The 22960-nt window shown below is 37.2% G+C and overlaps 1 protein-coding gene across 2 annotated transcripts in view; it reads right to left on the reverse strand.

Moving 5' to 3' along the window:
- HACD4 (3-hydroxyacyl-CoA dehydratase 4) overlaps nucleotides 1–22960 on the reverse strand; it is a 37860-nt gene that overhangs the window by 9396 nt on the left and 5504 nt on the right. For both annotated transcript variants that reach the window (XM_082695380.1, XM_082695379.1), the window contains exons 4-5: nucleotides 9785–9897; nucleotides 4380–4486 (exon numbers count right to left, since the gene is read on the reverse strand). In XM_082695380.1, coding sequence (XP_082551506.1) covers nucleotides 4380–4486; nucleotides 9785–9897 — 220 coding nt within the window. The remainder of the gene's footprint in view (nucleotides 1–4379; nucleotides 4487–9784; nucleotides 9898–22960) is intronic.

Here is a 22960-nt window from a genome sequence, read left to right on the forward strand (position 1 = left end):
CCTATAGACTCCACCAAAATACTATTAGAACTGATAAATAAGTTCAGTAAATATGCAGGACACAAAATTAACAGAATTTTGTTACGTTTCTTCTATATGCTACTAACCATTTATACATGCACAAAAAGAATAAAATACCTAGGAATAAACTTAACTAAGGAGATGAAAGACCTATACTCTGAAAGCTATAAGACTTTGAAGAAAGAAACTGAAGATGACACAAATAGGAAGATATACCATGCTCACAAATGGGAAGACTATCATTAAAATGTCCATACTACCCAAAGCAAACTAGATTCAGTGCAATCCCCACAAAAATGCCAATAGCACTTTTCATAGAACAAGAATAAATAATCCTAAAATTTGTTTAGAACCACGAAAGACCTTGAATAGATAAATCTTGAGAAAGAAGAACAAAGCCAGAGGTATCACAATTCCAGTTTCAAGATACATGACAAAGCCATAGTAATCCAAGGATGGTAAAATGGATACACAGATTGATGGAACAGGATAAGGAACCCAGAAATAAACCGTGCCCATACAGTCAGTTTATCACAAAGGCAAGAATTTAGAGTGGGGAAAAGACAGCCTTTTTAATAAATGGTGCAAAAAACAAAAAAACCTGGGAAGCTGCTTGCAAAAGAATGAAATTGGACCCCTTTCTTACAACCCACACAAAATTAAACGCAAAATGGATTAGAGACCTAAATGTGAACCCCCAAACCATAAAACTCCTGCAAGAAAACATAAGCAGTCATCTGGACATCACCCTTAGCAACATATTATAGATGTCTCCTCAGACAAGGGAAATGAAAGCAAACTTATTTGGGAGTACAACAAAATAAAAAGCTTTTGCACAGCAAAGGGAACTATCAACAAAATGAAAGGCAACCTACAGAATGGGAGATGATATTTGAAAGCAAAATATCTGACAAAGGGTTAAAGTCCAAAATATATGGAGAACTTATACAACTCAATACCAGACAGTTGCTTAACTCTCTTATTAAAAAAATGGGCAGAGGACCTGCACAGCCATTTTTCCAAAGACATACAGGTGGCATACAGACACATGGAAAGATGCTCAACCTCACTTATCATCAGGGAAATGCAAATCAAAATCATAATGAGATATAACCTCACACCTGTCAGAATAGCTGGTATCCAAAAAAAACAAAAACAAACAAAAACAAAAAACAAAACAAAACAAAAACCCCAACCCCAAAAAACACATGCTGGTAAGGATGGGAAGCAAAAGAAACCCCATACACTGGGGTGGGCAGGTAAAGGTACAGCCCCTGTGGAAAACAGTATCTAAGTTCATCCAAAAAATTAAAAATAGAACTACCATACCAGTGAACTCACAGTTACTAGGAAAGTTCACATTCAAATACTAATTGGGAATGGGTTGAACAGTCTTATAGAGACCCTCAGGTTGAATAGACACGAGTGGACTGTATGTGTGAATGCTTCAAATATACCTAAGATTTTGTCTTAGATCTTTTCTTCTGAGAAATTACTGCTTAATAAGATGGGTAATTACAGTGTTAGCTTAAAAAAAAAATAAAAGCAGTATCATATCCTCCAGTAATTCCACGACTGCTTATTTATCCAAAGAAAACAAAAACACTAATTGGAAAAGATAAATGCACCCCTATGTTTACTGCAGCATGAGTTACAATAACCAAGATAAGGAAGCAACCCCAGTATCATCAATAGATGAATGAATGGGTAAAGTAGATGTGTTTATGTGTTCAAGATACACACACAGTGGAATGTTACTTGGGCATAAAAAAAGAGAGAGAGATTTTGCCACTTACAAGAACATGGATGGACCTAGAGGGTATTATACCAAGTGGAATAAGTCAGAGAAGACAAATGCCATACGATTTCATTTATATATGGAATATAAAAAATAAAAGACTTAAATACAGAGCACCAACTTATGGTTGCCAGTGGGGAGGTATTTGGGGGACACACTAAATAGATAAAAGGGATTAAGAGGCAAAAACTTCCAGTTATAAAATGAGTAAGGCATGGAGAGGGAAAGTACCGCATAGGGAGTAGAGTCAGTAATACTCTGAGAATGTCGTACAGTGACAGATGGTGGCTCAGCTTACTGTGGCAAGCAATGAGTAATATATGGAACTGATGAATCAAACTAGGTTATACACCTAAAACTAATGTAACACTGGATGTTAATTATACTTCAATGAAAATAAAGAGGAGGTTCTATGAAGTTATATCTCACATACGGATTTTTATGACATTTTATGAAATGATAATGAACTATGGTTATGTAAGAGGCTATTAGCATAAGCTGGGTGAAGGGCACACGTGAACCATACACCGTTTTTGTAATTTCTTGTAAGTCTAAAATTATTTGTAAATTAAAAAAAAAAAAGAGAGAGAGACAGAAGAAACGTTGGGCAACCAAGGCCGCGATGGCTAGCCTGAGCGGGGTGAGTGGCTCGGCCACAGGGTCTGCAGCTGACCTGCCGTCGAAGACTTCCAGATGCTGCGCCTAAGTTTCTAGTAGTTAATCAGGATAAACTGATGATCTGGCTGTCTACACACCTTGCTTTTGTCTTTGATGTTATTGGATGGGAAACTATAGTTCTTTAAAAATATTAGAGTCATTAAGAGTCAGCCAGGTTTTCTGAACCACATCTTTTTATACTTTAGGGCATTTAAAATATAAAGAAACATGTGAAGGTTAAACTTCAGTGGCCCATTTTCTGCCACCCAGAATTATTAACATTTTGTCACATACACCTCCAGACTCCTTTTCTACACATGCACTTTGCTTTTTAATTGCAAGAATAAGTTAATGAATCTAATTTCAAAAAAAGAAATGGGTTTTATGGCAAACATACTGGAACATGGCTTTCCCAGAAAGGTGAAGGCTTAACGTTATCAAATAATGAGAATGTACAAGTTTTCTATAGTTATTCATCCTTTATTTTTAGGAAAAGACTACTCCCATCTCTACCTTAGTCCTTTATAATATATTCTTTATGGTATTTTTCATACAATATAATAAAGCAATTTACTTAATAAATGTTTCAATGAGTGAAGAATTTCATTCTCAAAGAAATGAGCAATCCAGTTTTTTTTAGTTTTTAGGAATATTCTCTAGATTCTTTTGGCTTAGTCTGTTCTAAAAATTAGTAATTCTTTTGAAAGCAAAACAAATTATAAAGTTCTACCTAATATGATTTACTATAAATTTTTCTCTGGTCATCAGTACAAAACATGTGGGTAGACTATATACACTTTATGATTTTCGCCAATGTCACTATTTTGTTTTAAATTTCTTTTTCTATGTTTTCCCTTACTTTCTTAATTTCTTTATGCCTTCTGTTTTCAAAAATTTTAATGTTTCAGAAAGTTCCTTACCAGTCTGCCAAATCCATTATGGAAGGAAGCATATATTCCCCTAATATCCTCAAGCTTTTTGCAAACTGATGAATTTTATTTAAGTTTTAGGTTTACATTTAGGCTAAGTAACTAGCTGGGTTCATACTGTATTCAATAATTTATTCAGTGTTTATTGAGAATATATATTGGGTGCATGAGAAAAAGGGAAGCAAGGAAACAACAAACCCATATCCCCAAGTTGCTTAGAGGCTAGACAGGAAACAGAGATTATTCAAAGAATCACACAAACGTCTAATCACACCTGAGACAGGTCTTATGAAAGAGAGATTCATGGTGCTGTACTGAGGGCAGGGGGCAGGGAACAGACTTACTTGAGAAAGTTGAGGAATGCTCCCCTGAGAAATTGATGACGATCTAAAGGTAGAGTTAACTGTTCCTGGCAGACAGTGTGATGCATGGTAGATAGTCAAGTAGGAAAGATAATCCAGTCAGGGGGAACTCAATTTCTATGCACTAAAAATAATCATTGGGGCGCCTGAGTAGCTCAGTTGGTAAAGCATCCAACTCCTGATCTCAACCCAGGTCTTGATCTCAGTCAGGGTCATGAATTCAAGCCTCACCCTGGGTGTGGAGCATACTTTAAAAAAAAAAAAAAAAATCACTGAGTCACTAATGTTAAACCCCTTTTGGATGAGTAAACTGAGAGAGGTTAAATGATTTGCCCAAAACTCATACAGTGAGTTAATGAAGTTAAGGGCCTGTACTCAGATGTCTTCATTCCTCATCTAATATTCTGTCTACTGTGCAAAGCTGCTTCCCCCTCTAACTTTGTTTCTTAATGTTTTGCTTTTTTGCATCAAGGGAAGTGTGCCAGGAATGACCCAATGAGTCAGCTGTCCGCTAGCAGTAGCAAAAATAGTAATTTAATCATCAAAAAGTTAAGTGAACCATTATAAGTAGATTGCTTTTGTCAGGAAACAATAATGCAAAGTCACTCTTACCTTCAGCAAGAACACACAGAGGATAAACGGGCATCCACAGCGTCTGACTGAGCCAGGTCAGGACGGCGTAGGATATCCCTACGACTGACAACATGCTGTAAGTGTACCTAAAACAAGACAAGGAGCTCAGAAACATCATTTCTCACTGATATCTGGGAGAAGAAGAGAAGAAAATACCTTACACTGTAATTAAACACAGAGATACAAGTGGAAAGTTTAAATTCCAAACCTTATTTTCTACCATTTAAGTAAGAGGTAAAAAAAAAAAAAAAAAAAAAAAAAAGGCGGGGGGGGGGGACTGTGTCAGTCTGGCTTGTCTCAGGGGTTGGACCATGGATAATTATGAAGGTAAACAAAGAAAAATGAAACCCTTACCCCTCAGCAAATTACACCTTTCCCTGAAGAGTGAATTTAGGTTCACTCAGAAGCTAAGCCCATTTTATCCAGTATGCAGCTGGGTTTTTAAAAACAGACAGACTTGTAAATATTTAGGTAATGAATTTTTAAAACACAAGTGTGACTTCCAAGTCCTTATTGGTCATCCTTCTGCTCGTGCAGTTGGGCTACGCTGTGTGATCAGTTAGAGAGCCAGCCTTAGAAGCTTGTTTTGAGTGCAATAGCTGGTTTTAAAGCTGCCTTCGTGATGTAATGGAGGAAGTATTCTACATCTTTTTGTTTCTCTGACTAGGCAGTGGTTCTCAAGCTTAAGCAGACATCAGAATCAACCAGAGGTCTTGCTAAAGCACACACTGCTAGGCCAAATGCCCAGAGGGTCTCATTCCGTGGGTCTCAGGTAGAGCCTGAGAATTTCTATTATAAACAAGTTCCAGGTGATGCAGATGCCACACAGGGCTAGGGTCTGTACTTTGAGAACTACTGGAATAGGCAGTATGTAATATGGCAAAACAAAATCCAAAACCTTGAGAACATGAATGGAGAAAACTAAACCTTTCTCCCAATCTAGGACCTCGATTTCATTCCTCAGAGACAAGGACCAATGCCAGTTTCTTATATATCCTCTCGAATACTCTTGTAATTGCTTATCTGTGTATATAAAAACCATATACCAACAGTGCAAGCCTTCACTAAACATGGCATATTATCAAACTTGATCTGTACCAATCTCGAAAACGGCATCTATTTTTTTTTAAAGATTTTATTTTATTTATTTGACAGACAGAGATCACAAGTAGGCAGAGAGGCAGACGGGGGGTGGGGGGGAAGCAGGCTCCCTGTTGAGTGGAGAGCCCGATGTGGGGCTTGATCCCAGGACCCCGAGATCACGACCTAAGCTGAAGGCAGAGGCTTTAACCCACTGAGCTACCCAGGTGTCCCTGGCATCTATTTTTTATTACAAGAGTAGATAAGCATCTTATATGTTTAAAACCACTTTTGATGAAGTCCAGTGTATCTTCTTTCTTCTGTTGCTTTGTTTTTGATGTCTGAGAATCCTCTGCCAAATCCAAAATCACAAAGGTTTACCTCCATGCATTCTTGGAGTTTTATAGGTTTAGCTCTTACATTTAGGTTTTTTGATCCATTTTAATTTTTGTATATGGTATGAGGTAAGGATCCACGCAGATGGACATGTCATTATCCCACCACCATCTGTTGAAAAGACTATTCCCCCAGCCCCATTTAATGGTCTTGGTCCCTTGTCAAAAATCAATCAACTATAAATGTGAGAATTTATCCCCAGACTATCAGTTCTATTCTGTGCTATATCCTTATGCCAGTATCACATTCTTTTATTATTATGGCTTTGTAGTGAGTTCTGAAATTGAGAAGTGGGAGTCTTCCAACTATGTTCTTCTTCAAGATTGCTTGGTAAGTTCCTTAAATTTCCATATGAGTTTTAAAATCAGCTTTGCAATTTCTGCAAAGCAGCCAGCTGGGATTCTGATAAGGATGGCACTGAATATGTAGATCAATTTGGAGAGTGTTGCCGTCTTATTAAGTTTTCAACCCATAAGCATGGGTTATCTCTTAATTTAGGTATTTTTAAATTTCTCCCAATAGGATTTTAAAGTTTTCAATGTGTAAGTTCTGCACATCTCTTGTTAAATTTATTCCTAAATACTTTATTTTTTGGATGCTATTATAAATGAAATTTTTCCTTAATTTTATCTTAAAATAGGTCATTGCAAGTGTATAAAACACAATATACAAAAATAATTTTGTATATTGGTTTTGTATTCAACAACCTTTCTTTACTGGTTTACTAGTTCTAGTACCTTTAGTGGATTCCTTATGATTTTATGTACAAAATCATATAACCTGCCAACAGACTTTACTCCTTCCTGCCTTTCACAACATTTTCTTGCCTAACTGCCATGATGAGTATTTCCAGTACAATGCTGAATAGACGTGGCAAGGGTTGGTTGTACACCCACCCTAGTTTCACTCATCTAAGGGAAGAAACTAGTTTTTTAACATTAACAATCATCTGGATGTGTGGTTTTTTTTTTTTTTTAATAAATGCCCTTTTCTAGTCCTTGCATTTATTTATTTAAGATTTTATTTATTTGAAAGAGAGAGAGTATGCACAATTAGAGTGGGTAGCAGAGGCAAAGGGAACAGCAGACTCCCCACTGAGCAGAGAGCCCTATGTGGGACTCAGTCCCAGGACCCTGAGATCATGACCTGAGCTGAAGGCAGATGCTTAACCAACTGAGCCATCCAGGTGTCTCTCTAGTCCTTGCCTTAAAAAAAAAAAGAAATTTTAGGGTAAGTTCAGAAGATAATTCCACCCCAACATCACAGAGGGGAAAAAACTGAGTTTCGAAAAGGCTACATGCTTAGAAATTTTACTTCCAAGTTATAAGAAAAGAAAGCCTATTCATATACAAAAGCTTGTACACGACTATTCATAGCGATATTCCTCATAACCAGAAAGTATGTCCATCAGCTGAAGAATGGATAAATAAAAGTGGTATATTGCTATAATGGAATGTTATCCACAAAAGGAATAAAATACTGATAAAAAGGAATGAAATACTGATACATGTTATACCATAGATAAACCTTGAAAACATTAAGCTAAGTGAAGGAAATCAGTCACAAAAGGCCATATACAGTATGGTTCCATTTATATGAAATGTCCACAATAGTGAATTCATAGAGACAGTATGTTAGTAGTTGCCGGGGGCTGAGAGGAGAAAATGGGGATTTTACTGCTAAGAGGTTTGTGGTTTCTTTATAGAGTGCAGTGAAAATGTCCTCAAATTAGTGATGATAGTTACACATCTTTAAATACACTAAAACCCACAAATTTTCTATTTTATATGTGAATGTTGGGTGCCTGGGGGACTCAGTCAGTTAAGTGTCTGACTCCTGATTTCAGGTCCAGTCATGATCTTAGGCTCCTGAGATGGAGCCTTGTATCTGGTTATACCTGAGTGTGGAGTACGCCTGCTTAAGAATCTCTCCCTCTCCCTCCGCCTCTGCCCCTCCCTACCCCGACACTTGCTCTAATTAATTAACTAATTAATTAAGAAATAAATAAAAGGTGAATGTTAAAGTACATGAATTATCACAATTCTTCTGTTTTTGAAGGTTCAGTGGGATGTCCAAGATTATACAGCAAGTAGTTGCAGTGGGATGCATCCTAAGATCTCCTCTGTTAAAAAGCCCTTCCATGACATCATGATAAATACTCTCAACGTTAAAATAATTTTGTTCTCTAATGGGTTTAACTGTGCTCATTAGAGACTGAATTGACACCGAAAAGAGTCAGGCATACCAGAGAACAGTATGTCAGAAGGTCCCAATCCCAGATGGGGCTCCTTGTCTCATGAACACAAAGTCATGGGCTACAAAAGTCCATGAAATCCACCCCAAGTCTACAAAACTATCAGTTAAAAATGAGGAATAACTTACTAAATTATATATACAAAGAATGCTACTCCTTTTCATTCAACAAAACATTTCATTCTAACTCACTCTAAGGCTCAACCTATTACTCAGAAATACTTTAATTCAGCTAAGTTACTGACAACATAGTAAACGAATAATTTACATAACTCAGCTAAAATGCTAGGGCGCTTTTGTTACCTATCCACACCCAGATCTTGCAAGTAGAACGGGCAGTTCTCATTTGTGAAAGCCAAAGAAGCAGTTAGGACACCTCCCCAAGATGAGCCTCTGAGCAAAGGGGACTGTTTACCCCACTGCTGGTAGAGACAAGACTAGACCCATCTGTTTGCAAAGTTTCAGAAGTAGAAGGAAACTGAAGGTGATCTAGAGCAAAAGTTCTTAATTTGAGGTTCAAGGATTCCTAGGGTATCCACAAAATAACTTCAATAAGTCATTTGGACCCACTGGAATTGTATATAAAACATATCACAGAGATAAAAGTAGAGCCTAGGGAATATAGTCAAAAATATTGTCATAAACCTGGCGATTCACAGACCTGTACCCCTGGGGATAAAAATACATGTTTATAAAAAAATAAAATAATAATAATAATTTTTAAAAATGCCAGAAAAAAAAATATTGTCATAACGTATGGGGACAGATGGTGACCGCACTTAACATGGTCGGTGCTGATTAATATCTAGAACTATCCAATCAGGGGCACTTGGGTGGCCCAGTTGGTTTAACATCTGCCTTCTGCTCAGGTCATGATCCCAGGGTGCTGGGATCCAGCCCCATGTCAGGCTCCCTGATCAATGAGGAGCCTGCTTCTCGTTCTCCCTCTGCTACTCCCCCTGCTTGTGCTTGCTCCATCAAATAAAATCTTAAAGGGTGCCTGGGTGGCTCAGTGGGTTAAGCCTCTGCCTTCGGCTCAGGTCATGATCTCAGGGTCCTGGGATCGAGCCCCACGTCTGGCTCTCTGCTCAGCGGGGAGTCTACTCCCCCTGTCCCACCTACCTGTGATCTCTGTCTCTCTCTCTTTGTGTCAAATAAATAAACAAATATTTTCTTAAAAATTATACTTCAAAGAAAAACAACACAAAGTAAATGTATGTGGAGGTGTATTCTTCCCTAGAGTGATGAGGCCCTGTATTTAAGTATTCTGGAACTCACAGAAACCAACTTTGTAAATCCCAAGACATAATAGAAGTCTTGCTTTGCTTGTTACAGTTACATGTACCAGAGCAATTTCAAGGAATGCCTTTCATTAGCAAGCAGCTGTGAGGTTTATCCCAAATTGGTGCTATGCCAAGTCTTCTGCTGGAAACCTGAATGCACTGATTTGCTCTTGTAATACCATGGGAGGTTTGCATTACCTCTGACATGCCCATTATGGAAAGCGCTAAGAATACATTTCAATATCAAGATAAAATAATTTGGAAAGGGGTTATGTTTTCCTCTCTCATTCAGGGTAACCAAATGTGGGCAGCTATTACTGGTTTCACTGTAGAAAAGCAACTTGGCTTTAAGATATTATTTTGCCTCCTTACCTAACCATATCCAATAGATTCCAAAAGATGAATAAAACACACACCACATATTTCTCTTGGACTTCCTCTTGACTGGTGATCACCACAAAGAGGATGATTATTCTCTCTGTGAGCTAAGAAAGAAAGAGCAAAGTCAAGAATTAGGATCATCTGTTAAGCAGAGTTCCTCTTCAAAGTAAGTATGCTTTAACTGGAAATAGGTATGCTGAACTGTTAACATGATCTCCGAGGGAGTAGGGTTATAGGTCAATTTCATTTCCTCCTTGCTTTTTTTTTTTTTTTGTATTCTCCAAATTATATACAATGAATAAAAACACATTTTATGTAATCAGGGTATTTCTCCTCCTGCAATATATGCACACATGTTTTTATTCACTTTGGTAAGCTTTTATTATATGTCCACTATGTATTAGATGCCAAGGTTTTTATACACACACACAGAAAGCACACACACAGAAAGCAAGGTGCTTGCTCCAGAAGGTAGCAGTGGTAGGAGAATGTGGCGGTAGAATTATGACATAGTGTGAATAATGCTGTCATTTAAAGTGCTCTGAATGGGAGCACAGGTGAGGGACATAACTGCCTGGGGAAAGGATGCACAGATTTATGAAGACAGGCAACACCTCAGTTGGATCTGAGAGAAGAGGCAAGAGTTTCTTAGGTAGACTGATTAGGAAAAAGGACATCCTAGGTTAGGGGAACAGGAAAAGCAAAGAGGCAGAGGTGTGAAAATGCAAGTGTATTAGGGAGTAAGGAGAACCCCTGGAGGCTAGAGTTGGGGGAACGGCTCAGAAAGGGAGTGAATAGGAGATAAAATTGAAAACATGGCGGGTGCTGGGTTGTAAAGGGTTTTGAATGACAGGCCAAGAAATTTCGATTTCATCTAACAGGGAAGCTATTGTAGCTTTTTTTTAAGGGGGTGGATGGAGGGGGAAGAAAAGTAATATAATCCTAACCTTTATAAGCCAGTGGAAAATGAAAAGAATTCAACATCCACATTTTTTTCCAAGTCAGTAAGTGCAAATCATTGAGAATTCACACACAATGGCTTAGCTCCAATTACTGACCTCAAAAAATAAGTTCTTCTTTCCCAATATAAATATAATGAGCCACCTTATATCATACTAATGCCCCCTGTACAGTCCATATTTTTTGTTGTTTTTTAAAACAAAACATTCTTCTTTGCGCTCAATGGTCAAAGGAAAATGTACTTGAGATTGAGGGAGGGTATTAGTGATAGGGGAGAACTGCTTTATGTTTTTCAGTAGTTATCCTTATTTTTAAGGCAGATCAAAGAGAAAAGAACAGAACCATCTGTGACTTAGAATCATAGGCTGTTAATCCTGGAAAATCACCTCGTGCAGAGAAATCCGGTATTTGCCAACACTAGGTCACATGATCAGCTATGCTCTATCAGCATAGAGTGTACACGCTCTATCAGCAAGTGTGACCACAGCAGTGAGTCAAGTGGGTCTTTGCTTGTCTAAGGGAATTAGATATGATTCAAACTTTAGTCAATCTATAGAAGCCATTTACATAGCTGTACTGATTGTCAGTATTTCTTTAAAATGCCCTAGTTTCTTGATTTAGTTATACTTATAATAATGAAGAATACTTAACTGCAATTATAATTATCAAATGATCCAAGCTTGCGGTCAATGACACCTGGCAGCCTTTAGATAAAAGATCTTAGCAGCAAACAAGTACTTAGGAACCACCTAATCTTATGTTTGGTCCGTGCCTGCTAATTAGGAAAACGATCTCCTTTTTTGATAAAAATCTCAAGATACATATACATGAGTGCATACACATAACATATATTTCTAATTATATGGCTGACTACAGAAAGCAAAAACCTAGATAACTCTTGGTAAGATGGATCTCTAGGGTCCACTCTAGATTAGCCCAACCCACCTTCTTACAAATAAAAAATTGAGGAACCAAAGAAGTGACTTGCCCTAGTGGCAGACCGGGAAACATATATCCCGAGTTTTGTGGTTTCCAGAGTTATAAGCTATCTGTGATGTCAGACTACCCATTAACTGATGAGTACAGAGAGGGAAATCTAAAACAGAAATGGTGCTGTACAATAGAATTCATCCTGTTGAAAATCATGACTTAAAGGGGGGTCAACCTGGGTGGCTCAGTCAGTTAAGTGTCTGCGTTCAACTCAGGTCATGATCCCAGTGTCCTGGGATGGAGTCCCACATCAGGCTCCCTGCTCAGTGGGAGCCTCCTTCTCCTTCTCCCTCTACCACTTCCCCTGCTTGTGCTGTCAAATAAATAAATAAAATCTTAAAAAAAAAAATCATCACTTCAGAGTGTGACATGTTACTGATGCAATCCCAACTACACAGAAATTAGCACTCAACATGCCCCAAACCCCACCATCACGTACACACACGTGGGTTTGTGAAGACCCCTGCCACAATGTCAATTTAATTAACCAAGTATCTGATGGTTAACTCTGACTTGACCATTCCATGGCAATACAATGGGAGAATTTAGGTGGAGCTATTCTCAAAGTGGTAACAGCCATTATTTATTGGTTACTTTGTACAAGTTTCTGAAGATATATCATATCTCATTTAATCTCCATGACCCTAACAAATGAATGTTATTATTTTTTGCTGCCTTTTATAAAGGGCACTGCATTTTACAAAGTGAAAATGATGGGCACCTGGGTGGCTCAGCTAATTAAGCATCTGCTTTCAGCTCAGATCACGATCCCAGGGTACTGGGATCAAGCCCCACATTAGGCTCCCTGCCCAGCAGGAATTCTGTTTCTCCCCCTACCCTTCCCCACTCTTGTGCATATGCTCTCTCAAATAAGTAAATAAATAAATAAATAAATAAATATTTTTTAAAAACAACAAAGTGAGAGTGCCTTGTCTATAGATCTGCAAATAAAAATCTGGACAATGTGATTCTAAATCCCTTGTTCTGAAACACTAACACATTTTCCCCTTTGTTATTTTATGTGCTATCCTTATGCCTAATATCCAGGTTATAGTCTATTGTTTCAAAAAGCCTCTCTTCAAAAGTTAAACCTTAAAACAAGAACCTCCTTCATATTCTAAATCAACACCAAACACTTCTGAAGAACAGACTTTTTAAATGTATTCCCTTTTTATGTATAATAATCTGACCAGTTATTTAGGGCTTTGCACTTGTGAGAACTTAGCACTTCTTCATTTTAAACAAATCCCAAGAGAACATGACAAATTACTAATGGTCTTTTAGGGTTTAGTGTAGCTCAAACTAGGTAGAATACAAGTACAGTAAAAAAGAAAAAAAAACCCTATTAGGCCAAATTAAAACACTCTCTTAATGTGGTCTCCTGAGAAGTATGGTAACTATAAAACAAAAATTTTTAGGTTCTACTTGGGAATCCTAAATTTCAAATTAAGCAGTGACTAAACCTAAGTTGTTATTTAATAAATGGCAGCTGGCACTTCAGTTATCAATTATGTAGTTATAAACTACTCCCTCTATGGAGAGAATTTCTAGAATTAAGTAGCAGAAAAAAGAAATTAAGAGAACAATCACATTTACAATTACATAGAAAAAATAACAAAATGCCCAGAAATAAATTTAGCCAAGGAGATGAAAGCTCTGTACTCCAAAAACTATAAAACCCTGATGAAAGAAATTGAAGATGACATGTAAATGGAAAGATATTCCACACTTATGGATTAGAAGAACAAATATTGTTTAAAAATGTCCACACCACCCAAAGTAGTCTACCGATGTAACGCAATTCCTATCAAAATGCCAACAGGATTTTTCACAGAACTAGAATGAAAAATTCTAAAATTTGTGTGGAACTACAAAAGACCTCAAATAGACAAAGCAATCTTGAGAAAGAAGGACAAAGCTGGAGTTCTTACAATCCCAGATTTTAGGATATATGACAAAGCTGTGTTAATCAAAAGAAAAAGCTGTATTAATCAAAACAGTATGGTACTGGCACAAAAACAGATACATAAATCAAGGAAACAGGATAGAGAGCCTAGAAATGAATCCATGCTCATATGGCTAATTAATCTATAACAAAGGAGGCAAGAATACACAATGGGGGAAAGAGAGTCTCTTCAACAGATGGTGCTGGGAAAACGAGACAGCCACATTCAAAAGAATGAAACTGGGGGCACCAGGGTGGCTCAGTGGGTTAGGCCTCTGCCTTCGGCTCGGTCATGATCTCAGGGTCCTGGGATCTAGCCCCGTGTCGGGCTCTCTGCTCAGTGGGGAGCCTGCTTCCTCCTCTCTCTTTGCCTGCCTCTCTGCCTACATGTAATCTCTGTCAAACAAACAAACAAACAAACAAAAAACAACAACAACAACAAGAATGAAACTGGATTGCTTTCTTACACTACACACCAAAATAAACTCACAATGGGTGAAAGACCTAAACATGAGACCTGAAGCCATAATAGTCCTAGAAGAAAATGTAGGCAATCATTTCTTTGACATCAACTATAGGAACATTTTTCTAGATAGGTCTTCTGGGTCAAGATTATTAAAAGTGACGTTGAACTATTGAGACCCAAATAAACTTCTGCACTGTGAAGGAAACCATCAGCAAAAAGGCAACCTACTGAGTAGGAGAAGATATCTGCCAATGATATATATCCTATAAGGCATTAATTTCCAAAATATAGAAAGAACTTCTACAACACCAAATACACCAAATAAATTGATTAAAAATAGGCAGGGGACCTCAACAGACATTTTTCCAAGAAAGACATACAAATGGCCAACAGACACATAAGAAGATGCTCCACATCACTCATCATCAGGGAAATGCAAATCAAAACCAGAAAGAGATACCACCTCATATCAGTTAGAATGGCTAAAATAAAAAACACAGGAAATAAGTATTAATGAGGACATGGAAAAAACGGAACATTTGTGCACTATTGGTGAAAAAGCCTGTGGTGTAGTCACTGTGGAAGACAGTATGAAGGTTCCTTAAAAATTAAAAATAGAACTGCCATATGACCCAGTAATTCCACTACTAGATATTTACCCAAAGAAAATGAAAACACTAATTTAAAAAGATATACACAGCCCTATGTTTATTGCAGCATTATTTACAATAGCTAAAGTAAAGAAGCAACCCAAGTGTCCATCCATAGAAAATGGCAAAAGATGTAGTATAATTATATATAATGAAATATTTTTTAAAATTATTTATTTAAATTCAATTTAGTTAATATAGTGTAGTATTAGTTTCAGAGGTAGAGTTTAGTGATTCATCAGTTGCATAAATACCCAATGCTCATTCCATCAAGTGACCTCCTCACCCAGCTACCCCATCCCCCCCAACTCTCAGTTTGTTTCCTATACCTATGGGTCTCTTAAGGTTTGCCTCCCTTTTAAAAAAATTTTTATTTTTAAATATTTTTTAAAATTTATTTGAAAAAGAGCACATGCACAAGCTGGGGGAGGGGCGGAGGAAGAGGGAGAAGCCTGCTGAGTAAGAACCTGATGCAGGGTTTGATCCCAGGACTCTGAGATCATAACCTGAGCCAAGTCAGGCGCTTAACCTACTGAGCCACCCAGGTGCCCCAACTCCCTGTTTTTATCTTATTTTTCCTTTCCTTCTCCTATATTCATCTTCTTGTTTCTTAAATTCTACATATGACTGGAATATAACTCCGCCATAAGAAAATGAGATCCTGCCAGTTGCAACAGCATGAATAGACCTACAGCATATAATGCTAAGTGAAATAAGTCAAAGAGAAAGACAAATACTGTATGATTTCACTCATATGTGGAATTTGAGAAACAAAACAAATGAACAAACAAAAAGAAAAAAACAGACTCAAACACAGAGAACAAACTGATGGTTGCACAAGGGGATGTGGGTGGGGGGAATGGGTGAAATAAAGAGGATTAAGAGACACTTATTGTGATGGACACTGAGTAGTGTATAGAATTGCTGAAATCATTGTATACCTGAACTATAACACATGTTAATTTTGCTTCACTTAAAAAAATACAAATTAGTTTTAGCCTCAAAGACTATTATTTTACTAAAATAATAACCCAAATTATTTTGATCCTATGAACTTTTGTTGAGAACTTCAGAGACATATTCTTAATATGTTCAAAACCATCGATGATTACTTTCTTCTATGAGACATAAGCATTTACATATTTCTATTCACATATATATTTTTTTATTATTCATTAGATACTTATTGAGTGCAGTGCTCTTGGTCCTGGGAGTTGTAGCTATGAAAGAGACCAATTTCCAGCCTTCAGAGTACTTCCATCCTACTTGGGAGGTACACAGTAAACAAATTTAGAATAGAGTTCAAGACAAATAGTCTAAATCCAAATTTTCACTTCACCATCTACAATATATGTGGCCTTGGGTAATTTATTTAGCTTTTGTGTTAAGTAATCATACTGCAGATAATAATTAGCATTAGTATTATATAGTAAACTATAAAGGATAAGTTATGCTTGAAGATTTGAAGATTAAATGAGTTAATGCACATGAAGAATGTAGAGAACTATGTGGCACATAAAATGTCCTAAATAAATGTAAGTTATTACTAATTAAATATAATTTAACATAGTGATTAGTATATTTACAGAAAATATATTTTTCTATATGGATCATTAAGACTATCATTGAATAAAAAAGGTTAATCTCAGCATTTTTTACAATTTTTTAAAGGATTTTATTTATTTATTTGAGACAGAGAGATACAGAGAGAGAAAGCATGAGCAGGGGGAGAAGCAGAGGGAGAGGGAGAAGCAGAATCCCTGCTGAGCCAGGAGCCCAGTGTGGGGCTTGATTCCATGACACTGGGATCTTGGCCTGAGCCGAAGGCAGACACTTAACCATCTGAGCCACCCAGGTACCCCTAATCTCAGCATCTTTAAAATTATACTATAAATACAGTTTTATAATAATCACAGTGAAGAATTCCATGGATCAAATTTAAAAAAAATCTTTAAAAAAATCTAAAATCTTACTTACAGAGCGAATTACGTCATTCATTCCCAGGAGGCTTCAACACTGAGAACGTCAGCTTGACACAATCCCCAGTACGGTTTTTATTTAACAGTACAAACCTGTTCTCAACTCAAAACTGGAGAGAGAACCCATATGACTATATGGAAAACCAGGTTATTTAATCTAGCAATGCAAAGAGGCACCTGCTTCACAGCTAAAAAGAAATCAGGGTGAAACTTGGCTGTTTTCCTTGAAGGTTTTATGTTAAGACACCCTTGGTATTTGATTTTCTTCGTATTTGTTCTAAGAATCTAGGACTGTGAAAAATCTTTGGAGTGATTTTGGGCAAGCAGACCCTTGCCTTCCCTTAGCAGAAATAGGTGATATTCATAAATATAAAAGCGGTTTTTGCAATTTGGGTTCACAAGTGAAGTTTTTGTGGGCACAGTAATCTGGGGATAGTAATTCCTAGTGTTTTGATTTATGGATTTTTCATGTTTTGTAAAATTAACACATGTGCGGCAGTGTTTCCTACAATGCAAAGAAAGGACAAATGCAGACTTTAGTCATTTTAATTCAGTTATATAAGAAGTCTTTGAATTTCAAGCATTTCTCAAAAGGTAAAGGAGTAAACTGGATTACTCGGAGGGCTTCCTAAATGGGTCGAAAGTCCCCATCCAAAGGCTAGTTTTGTGGATATTTTCCCACCTCCTGGAGTTGAGAACAACCCAAGGCTATGTCAGTAAAAACCTCTTTCTCAGGCTTCTGCACAATGTTAGAACAAAGTCTTTCAAAATCAGTATTTCAGGGTTGGCAGTGTTTCCACATTATAAAAACCAAGTTGTTTTTTAAAAAATAACATAAAATAGAAAATAAAAGCCTAGTTGATTTGATTACATCTACTGAAATATATAAATTTCCCAATCCAACCTTATTTTTTTTACAAAGCTAAGTATATGAGCCTTTTGGAAGGAAGGGGTTGGAGAGGAAAATGTCTACTTTTCACCTACATTATCATGTCTTAAAATAGTTATGTGTTTGGGACCTAAATTACTTTCCCATTTTATAAATTAAAACACAGAAAATTTGTTATATTTCTTTATATGATTTTAGTGGACATGTAATTATTTCCAAAAAAAAGAATGTCTCTAAGCAACTATTTATGTTATCATCTTGCCTTCCCCCCAAAGTATATTTTTAAAAAAATACAAAAAAATGTATTACTGTTTATTGTATCTTATTGTACACTGTATATTTTGAAAATACATAAAAATTTTTTATTGTTACGTTATTTTAGTCTTACTGTCAATTGTGTGTAATTTTAGGAATTCATAATGACTTTTCTCTGTCAAAATAAAGATGTGTGTACAAAAAAACTAAAAAGGCACAGAACAAGACACAGAAAACAAATAGACCTCCTGTACACATACCACCACCATCTGATACATGGCTCAATTAACTCAATTTTCCTACTGCTTTTTGGAATTACTTATCTTGACATTTTATAAGGCCAGTTTCCAAAATGAAAATTCAGTCATGCCTCAGTCTCACAACAGTAATGACAAAATAACATGACAAATACACGGACGTGTTTTTTGGTCCACTGAATGCAGCTGGGCACCATGCATTTTTCAAGAAACTGTATGCACTCAGCTAGGATTACTGAGTAGCTTAGCCACATTCTTAACTATGCTTTCTTCACTTAAAAATGGGGAAATAGGAAAACCAAGAAAGATTACACAATCTTAGAGTTTTGTTTGGTTATTTTAAAACAGAGGCCTCGGAGTCACCTCATAATTCTTCTAACTGTTGGCAGAACTCAAAGGAAGGGGGTAGAAAATGAAACTTTGAACATGAGGATATGGGTTTTCAAAGCTCTTTCCAGCACTGGCTCCTTTTGGAAAACTACACAGAAGATAGGAAATGAGTAATCCAAATAGAGTACAGATAAAAATCGCAAAGAGATTTAAAAAAAAAAAAAAAAAAAGGAAGCTGAACAATCACAACAAAAATTAATAGTAGCCCATGATGAAAATGGTAGCCATCTTCCCTGATGTGGTGAATCCTTTTCCTGTTATCCCTGACAACAAAAAAGACGTAAAAATCACTTAAGCCCCATTAACAGTAGGCACTACAAACTCACTCTGAATAAAAAAGATTCAATGTGGGCTGCCTGGGTGGCTCAGTCCTTAAGCATCTGCCTTGGGGTCAGGTCCTAATCCTGGGTCCTGGGATCAAGTCCCACATTGGGCTCCCTGCTGGGTGGGAAGCCTACTTCTCCCTCTCCCACTCCCCCCGATTGTGTTCCCTCTCTTGCTGTGTCTCTGTCAAATAAATAAAATCTTAAAAAAATTAAAGAAGATTCAACATATATTTGCTATTATTATTTTAAATTACCAAACCAGGATATAGTTTGATTACAGCGATCATAGTTCTATAAAGCACTACATTAATATGATTAAAATCACATTTAAATACTCCAGAACTTCTGGAACTCCAAGAAATCAGATTTCTAAGTTGTATAATAATTTCTATTACTGGACAAGCCTACATAATTTTGGAAAAAAAAAGATGCACATTTTCTAGGCATCATTAAGGTGTTCTATTTTCTTTCCTCAAAGTCTACCTATCCCATTTCTCACTTGCATTCCTCACACTGTCAATAACTAAAATAACACTACTCTTAATTTTGAAAATGCTGTTTTACTATGAAACCATTATTCACCAAGGTAGCCTAAAGAAGTAAAAAGTCCAGGGGTGTCTGAGTGACTCAGCTGGTTAAGCTTCTGACTGCAGCTCAGGTCATGATCTCAGGGTCCTGGGATCAAGCAGCCTATCAGGATCCTCACACTCAGTGGGGAGTCTACTTGTCCCTCTGTCCCTCCCCACTCGTGTTTTCTCTCTCAAATAAATATCTTTCACACTCTCTCAAATAAGTGAAAATCTTAAAAACAAACAAACAAAAAAAAAGCAAAAAAGTCCAAAAAGGTATTAGTGAAAGAAAACATGCTTAGACTTTCTTTCTTTTTTTTTTTTTTTTTAAAGATTTTATTTATTTATTTGACAGACAGAGATCACAAGTAGGCAGAGAGGCAGGCAGAGAGAGAGAGAAAGGGAAGCAGGCTCCCTGTGGAGCAGAGAGCCCGATGTGGGGCTCGATCCCAGGACGCTGAGATCATGACCTGGGCTGAAGGCAGCAGCTTAACCCACTGAGCCACCCAGGCGCCCCCATGCTTAGACTTTCAATGAATTTGGTCATTTTCCAGGCAAAATAATCCATATGATGGACTACAGCTTTCATTTAACCTGGGTAGTTCATTCTGTTCTCTAAAATTAGCATGAAGTTGTTAACAAGAAATAAATATCAATAAATCTTGTTCCCAAGTAATACGCTTCTTTAGGGACAGATATGTACCCCTTTTTAATTTTTTAACTAAGTACACTTAAGGGAAGTCCATCTAAGTCTTGGCTACCTGGCTACTTTGTTATTAGGAGTCCAGGCTAAATATTACCTTGATTTTTATTTGACATTTGATATTTCAAGACTTATTTGTCTTCATCCTAAATGTATACTATTTCTCTATTTTTATTTAATATGTAAAATTTAAAATCTCCCATAAACTTATAATGCTAAGTTCTTAATAGGCTCCTTAGGATTATGTTCCTATTTCCATCTTTAAACTTTCATGGTATTTTAAACAGATTTTAGTATAAGAATCTGTATCACTCTAATCAACAAAAATTTAAGGCATATGTTTATCCTAAATACTTTGCTAGATGCTAGCAGTAAATGCAGATTCTGACAAATTATTTTCACAATGCCAATTTGTCAAATTTAGTTATTTCCATTTTTCCAATTTATTTTGCAAATAGTTAAAGTTATCCTCACAGAAATCCCTTTTTCTGCAGATCTTAAACACATGTTCACACAGTCACCTAACTTATCTCTCTTCATATGGAAAATAGCACTTTTTTCTCTTGCCTTACCAGCAATGATTTCTTGTATTGAATCTCTACCCGTGAATTTCTCATCTTCCTTCAACTTGCCTTTATTTATTTATTTAGATTTATTTATTTGTTTGACAGAGAGAGGAAAAGACAGCACAAGCAGAGGGAGCTGGAGAGGAAGAAGCAGGCTCCCCAATGATCAGGAAGCCTGATGCAGGTCTTGATCCCAGGATCCTGAGATCATGAGCTGAGCCAAAGGCAGTTGCCTAACCAACTGAGCTACTCAGGCGCCCTTCAACCTGGCTTTATAAAGGAATATGGTGGGTGTGCCTGGATGGCTCAGTAGGTTAAGTGTCCTTTGCCTTAGGTCATGATCTCTGGGTCCTGAGATTAAGCCCTGTATCAGGCTTCCTGCTTAGTGGGGAGTCTGCTTCTCCCTCTCCCTGTCTCTGTGCCCTTCTTCCCCCACCCCCAAATTAGTGTGGGCTCTCACTCTCTCTCTCAAATAAAATCTTAAAAAAAAAAAAAAGAAAAAGGAACATGGTCATCTAGGGCTAGAGACCTGGTACAGGAAACAAATAATAGCTAAAATAATAGCAATAGCTTCCAGATATTGTATTCTAACCAAGCACTAGGAGCTTATCCCACCCATTTTTTCAGTTACTCCATGAGGTAAGTGTTATTATCACATCACATGAGAAAATGAGGTTCAGAACAATTTCCATGTTTAAATTCATATAACTAGTTTCTACTCCTGAAACTATTACACTATCTGTTAACTAGCCAGAATTTAAATAAAAATTTGAAAGAAAAAAATAAATTCATACAACTAATAAGAGCTAGAACTGGGATTTGAATCCAGGTTTGTAGGAGTCCCAGGTCTATGATTAGATGTATATTAGAAATTCTAGATAAACATGAATGGTCTCTCCTTTGCATTTGTATTCAGTAAAAATTGGCAAAAAGAACAAGAAATGGCTGAATATTCTATTCGTTGAATATTGGTGAGGGAGATTTGGGGGGGGGGGGATTATTTACTTTTTTTTTTTTTTTTAAGATTTTATATATTTGAGAGAGAGGACACGGGGATCAGGGGAGAAGCAGGCTCCCTGCCAAGCAAGGAGCCCAGTGCAAGGCTCCATCCCAGGACAGGACACTGGGATCGTGATCTGAGCTGTAAAGGCATATGCTTAACTGACTGAGCCACCCAGTGCCCCTGGGCCATAACTATTGACCAGATATTTTGTGTGGTGTCTTTTCCCTGAAACAGCTCAATGCCTATGGATCTGACCCCACAGTGATAGCTAGAGGAGCCAGGAGTCAAACCGAAGTCTGAATGACTCCAATCCTATGACTCTCCTCTATCCTCCAGTGTCCAGGACAGTGGCACAGATAGAGTGGCAAGTGGCTGTGAAATCCAACTCTTAAGAGAAGATCATCTCCATGCTTCCCAAAGTAACAGCATCATTGCCCTGAATGTTTCCAACTGCCTAGTCTAATGGTGCAATGTCTTAGAATAAGGTCATTTTTTCATAGAATTCTTATCATTGACTTGAGTTGCAGTTTTTCAGGGGTTTGCTTTTCAACTGCTCACTTTAAGTCAAGAGAGCCTGAAACAGTATAAAGTATAAAACAGATTCTATAGGGCGCCTGAGTGGCTCAGTGGGTTAAGCCTCTGCCTTCAGCTCGGGTCATGATCTCGGGTCCTGGGATCGAGCCCCGCATCAGGCTCTCTGCTCAGCGGGGAGCCTGCTTCCCCCTCTCTCTCTGCCTGCCTCTCTGCCTACTTGTGCTCTCTCTGTCAAAAAAATAAAAAAATTAAATTAAAAAAACAGATTCTATAATACTGGTAATGTGATTAAAATCTTCCAGCAGAACCAAGCTCATGAAGAATTATCATTAAATGTCCATACTATCCAAAGCAGACTACAGACTCAAAGCAAACCCTGTAAAAACACCATAAGCATTTTCACAGAACTAGAACAAATAATCCTAAAATTTGTACAGAACCACAAAAGACCTTGAATAGACAATGAAGTCTTGAGAGAAAACCACACGGTGGAGGAATTGCAATCCCAGATTTCAAGATAATATGACAAAGTTGAAGTAATCAAAACAGCATGGTACTGGCACAAAAAAAAACACACAGATCAAAGGAACAGAACAGAGAGCCCAGAAATAAACCCATGATTATATGGTTAATTAATCTTCAACAAAGGAGGCAATAATGTCCAATGGGGAAAAGACAGTCTCTT

This window comes from Mustela nivalis, assembly GCF_964662115.1.
Source record: "Mustela nivalis genome assembly, chromosome: 13".
NCBI classification, from domain to species: Eukaryota; Metazoa; Chordata; class Mammalia; order Carnivora; family Mustelidae; genus Mustela; species Mustela nivalis.